Source organism: Zingiber officinale, chromosome 11A (assembly GCF_018446385.1).
Source record: "Zingiber officinale cultivar Zhangliang chromosome 11A, Zo_v1.1, whole genome shotgun sequence".
Classification (NCBI taxonomy): domain Eukaryota; kingdom Viridiplantae; phylum Streptophyta; class Magnoliopsida; order Zingiberales; family Zingiberaceae; genus Zingiber; species Zingiber officinale.
The window spans coordinates 41,519,055-41,529,728 of NC_056006.1; the positions used below are offsets into that span (position 1 = coordinate 41,519,055).

Sequence of the window (10,674 nt, forward strand, 5' to 3'; positions counted from 1 at the left end):
ACTTGGAAATCTTCCCCATTTCTTCAGTTTGATCAGTGACTTAGGGTTTGTTCTTTTCCAGAACACGACCTCACTATCGCTCCCTCCAGTTGCTTACCTCAACCTACCTACCAAATATTGGTCCTCCAGACCTATTTGGACTTTACCGCTTAACATCGGATCAACTCACCAAAACTTTCCCTCAATCTACGGTCCTCCAGACCTATCGAGCTTCCCTGCCAAGTATTGTGTCCTCTCGACCCACTTGGACTTTCTGCCTAGCTTCCACAATCTTCTAAGACTTTCTCCAGGTTGAGTAAATAGCCTGCACACTCAGTTAACTTGTTAGATCACAACAAGACTTAACTTGAACCTTTGACAATATCAAAACTCAGGTTCGATTATGGTGCACCCTGCACTAAGACATTTGAGTCCAGATGACTAACAGAGGTTCCAAGTGAGCAAAAAGCCAAGTCATTAAGGTTATTTGATGAGGGATAACACAAAGGTTTCTAGATGATTAAAAGTGCTTCTGGCCTAAAAAAATAGGATAAAGTTTGTTTGCTGAGAAAAGGATAGTGGTTGATCTAGGACATACAGAGACTCTTCTAATTTGCTAGAGTACCTATATAAATTCAAAACAATAATCACATTATTGATTATCAATGCTCTAAAGTGCTCTGTTTGTCGAAGATCTTCATTAGGCAACTCTGTACTTGTTTGAGTATATTTAATTAAGTTGCCTAGCTTTGTTCTTTATATTTAATTCCTACATTTTATTTATTCATATTCTTGTATCAAATACAATTGTAAGCTTTGGAAAGGTTTAACTAAAGGTGAAAATAATGATATTTTTTGGATCAATCCACCTAACGAATCACTAGGTCATGGAGTAACAAACCTAAGGGGTCGTTGATGTAGGAGGATCCGTGATGCAGAACAATAGATGCTTCAAGAGGCTATAACTTTGTACTCAAGATTGAAAGATCAAAGAATGCGATAGATGGGGGCTGAATATCGCATTTTAAAAACTTTTCTGTTACTTGTAAAACAAATCAAAATAAGCAGCAGAAATCAAAACAAAAGCAACACAGATAACACACGTTGGTTACTTGGTTCAGAGCCTAGGTCGAATTCAACTCCAACACCCGCTGAAACATCCCAAGTTTATTTTACCAATCTCTCTCAACAACTACGATTTGAATAATCATATTATAGTACCATAAGGGAACTATCATAACCAATAGACATGACTGTATCAATAAATGTTTATCAATAAGAACAATAACTCCTCAACATTTCCCATCCAAAAAACAAAGAAACGAAAATCTCTCGCGGTAGAGCCAGTGTGCACTGCACTCCCGAACAACGGACAGTACAATGCGTCCATCCCGCCTCCTCGTCTACTCCGTCCGTGGGCCTTCCGTATCACGAAAATCTTCCTCACCAGTAATGTAGACATCATGAGTCTACGACCCAGCAAGTATAATCCATTATGTATAACAAGACATCCATCAGATAATAGGGATAGCAACTAGAAGGCAAATAGAAAAAACAGAACATATCCTAATTACGATATAAGAAAGAGATAAAACATGTACAAGTGATACTATGTAGCTAATAGAGTGAATATATCACATATCCGGTAACCATATTTAGAGTCAGTCAACAGTCTCATAAACCGAGAGGTACCACCTAGAGAACATGCAGTCAGTCATATAGCTGAAGCTAACAATAAATTATCAGTCAAGTTGGATGGGCCCTCCCCGGAGCTCATCCCAGGTCACTCATCCCGTACTACTGCCACATATGCTCATACTCATCCTATTCGCCACATAAAAATAATAAAAAAAACATAATATGCCCTCATTATTCTGTATCAGTTAAACATGTCTTTCTTTTCCATTCATACTGTAATCATTCCCATATTGAAGAAAACAATGAAAACATGCATCCTCAAAAGAGAGTGATCGACCATGGAAGTTCATCTTTTAATCAATTAACAATAATAGGAGAATCTAACAAAAACTTGCATCCTGGTGTAGAGATTAAGTAAATTAAAATCCTACAGTACTATACTAATTTCCAACCCACATGAAAATTAACTCCCAACGAATCAAAAACCACACCAAAGTTAGCTCACGGTGTAATAGCAGAATGAATACAACAAATAGATACAACCTAAACTTTAGAAATCTACAACTATTAAATGGTATAGAATATCAAAGTATAACTCCACAACATATTGTCTGGACCTTTCACTAACTACATTCATATATGGCATAGGTTACTTAATGAATATGAAATATGTTCGTACATGAAAAAATATAGACTACATTACTAATTGTTCGATAATACCAAAACTCCTAAGAAGTTAGGGGAAATATCTACATCAAATTTACTAATGCAACAACTAGCAAGTATCATAAAACTCATTTGTAAGGGTTCAACAACACAAAACAGAGATCAAATTCCTCAACAAAGAAATTGAATAATCTCGAGAGGCTATTCTATATCAAATCCCAGCTTCAAACAATGTTCACAGAAACCAAACATAATGCAGCTAGATCATCTACTAACCCTACAGAGAATCCAAACAATCTATTCCAAAGCTTCCAGTTACACAAAAGAACCTGTTTAACATCATCGCAGCTATTAGAGTCAAATTGCTAAGGAGAAATCAATCGAAACTCATTTCAATCACGCATCGAAGTAAAAACCTTATGGAAACCCATTTCAGAATCTGAACCTTATAAAAAAAAAATCTCAAGCCAAGACATAAACATCACAAGGGAAAATCAATTCGCAACTAAATCCACCAGTCGAACATTACAATCGAGAATATCGATTTCTATAGCTATTTGTTTTTTGTTCTACTGATCTCCGATCTTCATTGTGGAGAATGCTTACAGAAACTGCCAAGAACTTGACCAAATCATCAAGACAAAGCCCCAATGAGACCATTCCCAGTTGCAAACACCAAAATCTGTGTGAAAACCTTGAAGGAAAATCCCAACATAACAAAACACAGGGAGAACTGAAATCGCGTCAATTCCTAACCTATCAGAAACTAAGAAACAACGAGGCGAAACTATAGTACCACAGCTAATCGAAGAAGTAGAACACATCGAATTGAATCCACATAAATCCGTAGCAATTTAGTAAAGCATAGCAGAACACATCGAGTTGAATTCACCGGCAAAACAATCCATAAGCACTGCAATTCAAGCAGAAAACTCAAAATTAACACCCCTCGATTAAAGAGCATTACAGAACCTCATATCGAAACAAGAACATCACGGAATACAACTGAATCGCCACAAACCAATCAATTACCATAAAACTAGGTCAACCAATCAAGAAATCTAAACGCAGAAACCACACCACTGCATCCACAATCCCTCATCAAACCACCAAATAAAACTCGATCGAAACCAGAACCAACTCATGAGCGCTCAGATCCGGATCGGAAACCAGAACATCACGAGACGAAACCAGGCATTCCGGAAAAAATTCGCATCACAATTCATTCGACCATTGAGCATCTCATTCAAGCATTAAGACAAACATGAAATTCGCAGGGACACAGAACAACACCATGGAACAATGACCAAAAGGAATCCCAAATCCATTCACAGACATTCAATCTTCGGAAATGAACGATCGACTTCTACTAGTTCCTAAACCTTACCTCATAGAAGTCATACCTACATAGTAGAAGTACTTGCCTTTCCCACCTCAAGTCGCCGCTGAAATCCCTAGACCGTGCAATACCGCCGATTAGGAGCATGCGAAGGTCCTTGTGCCCAGTTGCCATGTCCCCCTTAGCTCGCCGGCGTAGGGACGTTGACCGGCCGAAGTCCCGATCCTCGGTGAAGAGCTCCATCGTATATCACCGTGCGAAGCGTGTAGTCGGCGAATTAAGGAAGAGTGCGTGAGAAACGGTGCGTGAGAAACGGTAAGTGTAGGTTTAAATACCTAGGTCAATTAAATCCCAAACTTAGGTATTGAGTTCAATTAACTCCTAACTTGATTGGGTATTCCTAAAGAGGTTTTCTCATATCTAATTATACCCCTTAAAATCCAAAATAATTCCCTAAAAATTCATTAAAATTTCAGTAAACTCCATAAATTCATATCAATTTAATTCCTGATAAATCATCTATGAAACATATCTACTTTTCCTAAAAATAATCTAATTAGGTAATATTTTAATTATTTACACCTTTATCCATATTTTTGGTATCTAATAAACTTATGTATTTATTCAATACTCTTCCAAGCCGTACAAAGGTTACAATTTACCTCACCAAGTCTCCCTTTTATTTTTATAACTTTTATGCATATTTAGGTCATGCAATTGATTTGATTAAACATAATTAAAGCTAGCCACTTAAACTCACTCCATTCTAATTATACCCGAACTAATTAAATAATTATTTTTAATTAAAATAATTAGTTTAGGACATTACAGTACCAGTTCATAAAAGTTTTTGAAATATTCCCAAAATTCGTAGATGAATTTTTGTAAATCAATCTCTTAAGTAGCGCTTGTGTGACCTTAGAATATTTCATAAATAATTTTCCTTAATTTCGCTCATGGGACCTTACAATTCTTCCCCCTTATAAAAATTTTGTCCTCGAAATTTAACATACCGAATAGTTCGGGCTAGCATTGCGCATAAGACCTTTACCATTCTGATCTCTAAAATAGCTACTATTCAAGCTTATTATTATTAGTAGTAGTATTATTATTATTATTATTATTATTTTATATCAGTTAAAGTCATTTGATATATTTTCATAAATATCAATTTTTTTTTTTCAAGTTACTCATCTATGCTTACTATCTAAACATTTAGTCCATAAGCTGTCTTAGACATACATGAAGCAGACTCTAATATTGTCAAATTGCATGTAATCGTGTAAAGACCCGATAACCAGCATGTACATACCACCACAAGTCATGGATCCCAACCACTTAAGGTTGGCTCCATGGATCCTATCATATCTTAGAGTTATATGTAAACTATCTTGCAATACTACCTAAACTCACCTTCATCTAATTACCCTTACTTAGGAAAACTCCACAACATCTTTATAACATTCCAGTGCAGTAATCATTCAAGCTTATCAACCATAGTCCTTTATCCAGTTGAGGTATGGTCACGTGTTTCCATTATGGCATTTAGAACCAGTACGTTTAACATAGTATAGTTCAGCTATGGCAATTCATACAAATGGGAACACACAAACCTAATTCATTCTTTAAGCAACCTTTAAGCACCAAACATTGAAACATTACACTAAGCATGTGTACTAACTACTCTATAGCTAAAGTTATGTAGAATCAACATTAAACTAAACTAATTCATATGCATGATAATCTTGATACTAGCTTTATAAAGATACACAAAGTTAAACATGATCAAGGTACCCCCAATTGAGCCATAAATTTATCCAAACACATGTGGATCAACAGCTAAGCACGTGTATCAGCAAGTAATACAAATAGCTATGTGGAAATCCTATGCTATGCTCACAACGGAGTAATCCAGTACCTATAACCCTCCTTGTAATAGATTAAACCTATGATACACATGTACAAAAAAACAGCAGGTATAAGAAAACAAAAGATTAACACATCCTAATGAGATCAAGAACTTGAAACTAACCCTAGAGTAAAGCGAAAAGAACCCTAATGCTACATAAGTAACTTTTAACACAAGACAGCACAATTTGGTCAGGATGCCAATAAACCAATCACATGTGACTGGTTCATTTGGAGCATGCACAGTTTAAACATTCTAAAGAAAATCATTGAAAGCGTGCTCGATCAGTCCTACTAACAACAAAAATCCTAAATCCCCAAATCCATCCTCAATTAAATCATATGGTAGGGTAACAGAATTCAAAATCACATACACCTACAAAACTTGCAACCTAATATCCCTTTGCTTGATATCTCAAATTCGTCTAGAGCTCCATACCAAAACAATGTTCTAGCAATAATATAAAACTGAAATCCAGATCCAAAAATAAGGTGAGCATAAGACCGAGAGAAATCCTTCAAGAACACCAAACAACAAGTAGTAAGGTGAAATCTGCCATCGAGTCCTTCTGTGACCTACGAGCTAAAGAAAAGAAACTCAAAACCGAGACCCAAAACATCACCAAATCCGAGAAAGACGACCTCTCAGAACAAAACCTTAACGTCGCACCTTCGATTTTCCAAAAAACTTAGGCCTTGACCTACCCGTTTAACCCTAAATTGTAACTACTTAGGGAAAATACTTGCACCAATCTATGTTTCAATTTTAATATAGTATTAATTTCGTTTTCATTAATTCGTTCCAATGGTCATTTATTTACTGGTTCCGCTAAATAATTCTTCACTAATATAAGATATTAGGAACACTATATGTATAATCCTAAACCCTACTTTTGTTACTGTATCCTTAGTATACAGTACCGTGGGTAGCTGGTCAATTTCCAACATAAATTCTAAACAGGTATTAAGAGTCATAAGATAACCATATGTTCAAGCTACATCACCCAAAAGAGGTTGAACTCCAAGTGGGCTTTGGAAAGACTCTTATGGATATGAAGTCTTCAAACATCATATTCTGACTTTCTAGTTGAACATGTTCTTATATCCATCTTTAATCTCTTGCTAACCCTATGATCAGACCTGTTGACAATTATGTATGAGAGTTCAAGATTATGCAATTCTAACTATGCTTCAACGTAAAACAACATTCCTTACCAACTTAAAGGCAGAAGTAGTCGAGTTCTTGACGAGATGGCTAGCGCATGTTGTCCCTTAGGAGTGTGCTCTGATACCAACTGAAACATCCCAAGTTTTTTTTTTTTTACCAATCTCTCTCAACAACTATGATTTGAATGATCATATTACAATACCATAAGGGAACTATCATAACCAATAGACATGACTGTATCAACAAATGTTTATCAATAAGAACAATAACTCCTCAACATTTCCCACCTGAAAAACAAAGAAACGAAAATCTCTCGCGGTAGACCCGGTATGCACTGCACTCCCGGACAACGGACAGTGTACCATGCGTCCATCCCGCCTCCTCGTCTACTCCGTCCGTGGGCCTTCCGTATCACGAAAATCTTCCTCACTTGTAAGGTAGACATCATGAGTCTACGATCCAGCAAGTACAATCCATTATGTATAACAAGACATCCATAAGGTAATAGAGATTGCAACTAGAAGGCAAATAGAGAAAACAGAACGTATCCTAATTACGATATAAGAAAGAGATAAAACATGTACAAGTGATACTATGTAGCTAATAGAGTGAATATGTCATATATCCGGTAACCAGATTTAGAGCCAGTCAACAGTCCCATGAACCTAGAGGTATCTCCTAGAGAACATGCAGTCAGTCATATAGCCGAAGCTAACAATAAATTATTAGTTAAGTTTGGATGGGCCCTCCCCGGAGCTCATCCCGGGTCACCCATCCCGTACTGCTACCACATATGCTCATACTCATCCTATTTGCCAAATAGAAATAATAAAAAAAACATAATCTATCCTCATTATTCTGTATCAGTTAAACATGCCTTTTTTTTCCATTCATACTGTAACCATTCCCATATTGAAGAAAACAATGAAAACATGCATCCTCAAAAGAGAGCGATCGACCATGGAAGTTCATCTTTTAATCAATTAGCAATACTAGGAGAATCTAACAAAAACTTGTATCCTGGTGTAGAGATTAAGTAAATTGAAATCCTACAATACTATACTAAGTTCCAACCCACATGAAAATTAACTCCCAACAAATCAAAAACCACACCTAAGTTAGCTCACGGTGTAATAGCAGAATGAATACAACAAATAGATACAACCTAAACTTTAGAAATCTACAACTATTAAATGGTATAGAATATCAAAGTATAACTCCACCACATCCTGTCCGGACCTTTCACTAACTACATTCATATATGGCATAGGTTACTTAATGAATATGAAATCTGTTCGTACATGAAAAAATATAGACTACATTACTAATTGTTCGATAATACCAAAACTCCTAAGAAATTAGGGGAAATATCTACATCAAATTTACTAATGCAACAACTAGCAAGTATCATAAAACTCATTTGTAAGGGTTCAACAACACAAAACAGAGATCAAATTCCTCAACAAAGAAACCGAATAATCTCGAGAGGCTATTCTATATCAAATCCCAGCTTCAAACAATGTTCACAGAAACCAAACGGAATGTAGCTAGATCATCTACTAACCCTACAGAGAATCCAAATGATCTGCTCCAAAGCTTCCAGTTACACAGAAGAACCTGTTTAACATCATCGCAGCTATTCGAGGCTACCAACGTCTGGACCCCAAGGTCAAATTGCTAAGGAGAAATCACTTGAAACCCATATCAATCACGCATCGAAGTAAAAACCTTGTGGAAACCCATTTCAGAATCTGAACCTCATAAAAAAAAATCTCAAGCCAAGACATAAACATCACAAGGGAAAATCAATTCACAACTAAATCCACCAGTCGAACATTACAATCGAGAATATCGACTTGTCTAGCTATTTGTTTTCTGTTCTACTGATCTCCGATCTTCATTGTGGAGAATGCTTACAGAAAGTGCCAAGAACTTGACCAAATCATCAAGACAAAGCCCAATGAGACCATTCCCAGTCGCAAACACCAAAATCTATGCGAAAACCTTGAAGGAAAATCCCAACATAACAAGACACAAGGAGAACTGAAATCGCGTCAATTCCTAACCTATCAGAAAGTGAGAAACCACGAGGCGGAACTATAGTACCACAGCTAATCGAAGAAGTAGAACACATAGAGTTGAATCCACATAAATCCGCAACAATTTAGTAAAGCAGAGAAGAACACATCGAGTTGAATTCACTGGCAAAACAATCCATAAGCACTGCAATTCAAGCAGAAAACTCAAAATTAACACCCCTCTGTTAAAGAGCATTACAGAACCTCATATCGAAACAAGAACATCACGGAATACAACTGAATCGCCACGAACCAATCAATTACCATGAAACCAGGTCAACCGATCAATAAATCTAAACGCAGAAACCACACCACTGCGTCCACAATCCCTCAAACCACCAAATAAAAACTCGATCGAAACCAGAACCAACTCATGAGCGCTCAGATCTGGATCGGAAACCAGAACATCACGAGACGAAACCAGGCATTCCGGAAAAAATTCGCATCACAATTCATTCGACCATTGAGCATCTCATTCAGGCATTAAGACAAACATGAAATTCGCAGGGACACAGAACAACAACACCATGGAACAATGACCAAAAGGAATCTCAAATCCATTCACAGACATTCAATCTTCGTAAATGAACGATCGACTTCTACTAGTTCCTAAACCTTACCTCACAGAAGCCATACCTACATAGTAGAAGTACTTGCCTTTCCCACCTCGAGTCGCCGCCGAAATCCCTAGACCGTGCGATCCCGCCGACAACGAGCATGCGAAGGTCCTTGTGCCCAGTTGCCATGTCCCCCTTAGCTCGCCGGCGTAGGGACATTGATCGGCCGGAGTCCCGATCCTCGGTGAAGAGCTCCATCGCAGATCGCCATGCGAAGCATGGAGTCGGCGAATTAAGGAAGAGTGCGTGAGAAACGATAAGTCTAGGTTTAAATACCTAGGTCAATTAAATCCCAAACTTAGGTATTGAGTTCAATTAACTCCTAACTTGGTTGGGTATTCCTAAAGAGGTTTTCTCATATCTAATTATACCCTTTAAAATCCAAAATAATTTCCTAAAAATTCATTAAAATTTCAATAAGCTCCATAAATTCATATCAATTTAATTTCTAATAAATCATCTATGAAACATATCTACTTTTCCTAAAAAATAATCTAATTAGGTTAAATTTTAATTATTTACACCTTTATCCATATTTTTGGTATCTAATAGCCTTATGTATTTATTCTATACTCCTCCAAGCCGTACAAAAGTTACAATTTCCCTCACCAAGTCCCCCTTTTATTTTTATAACTTTTATGCATATTTAGGTCATGCAATTTATTTGATTAAACATAATTAAAGCTAGTCACTTAAACTCACTCCATTCTAATTATACCTGAACTAATTAAATAATTACATTTAATTAAAACAATTAGTTTAGGACATTACAATACCAGTTCATAAAAATTTCCAAAATATTCCCAAAATTCGTAGATGAATATTTGTAAATAAATCTCTTAAGTAGCGCTCGTGTGACCTTCGAATATTTCATAAATAATTTTCCTTAATTTCACTCATGGGACCTTACAATTCTTCCTCCTTATAAAAATTTTATCCTCAAAATTTGACTTACCGAATAGTTCGGGCTAGCATTGTGCATAAGACCTTTATCATTCTGATCTCTAAAATAGCTACTATTCAAGCTTATTATTATTATTATTATTATTATTATTATTATTATTTTATATCAGTGAAAGTCATTTGATATATTTTCATAAATATCAAATTTTTTTTTCAAGTTACTCATCTATGCTTACTATCTAAACATTTAGTCCATAAGCTGTCTTAGACATACATGAAGTAGACTATATGAATGGTAATATTGTAAAATTGCATGTAATCGTGTAAAGACCCGCTAACCAACATGTACATACCACCACAAGTCATGGATCCCAACTA

General features: G+C 36.2%; 1 protein-coding gene across 9 annotated transcripts; it reads right to left on the bottom strand.

The window, feature by feature from the left end:
- Positions 1 to 1,145: 1,145 nt before the first annotated feature.
- On the bottom strand, positions 1,146 to 9,703 carry LOC122032552. Of its 9 annotated transcripts, none has more exons than XR_006126130.1 (4): positions 6,986 to 9,699; positions 6,746 to 6,825; positions 2,560 to 6,670; positions 1,146 to 1,448 (listed from the first exon to the last, which is right to left on the bottom strand). XR_006126130.1 is itself a non-coding variant. In XM_042591860.1 (3 exons), the coding sequence occupies exons 1-3, from the start codon at positions 9,589 to 9,591 to the stop codon at positions 1,238 to 1,240; spliced, it is 555 nt and encodes a 184-aa protein (XP_042447794.1). In that variant the 5' UTR covers positions 9,592 to 9,693; the 3' UTR covers positions 1,146 to 1,237. The 9 variants fall into 9 exon arrangements, 3 of the variants coding, with proteins under 3 accessions (XP_042447794.1, XP_042447795.1, XP_042447796.1); XR_006126132.1 differs by having other exon boundaries at positions 3,687 to 6,670; positions 6,986 to 9,698; XR_006126134.1 differs by lacking the exon at positions 2,560 to 6,670 and having other exon boundaries at positions 1,146 to 1,417; positions 6,986 to 9,690.
- Between the last annotated feature and the right edge of the window lie 971 nt (positions 9,704 to 10,674).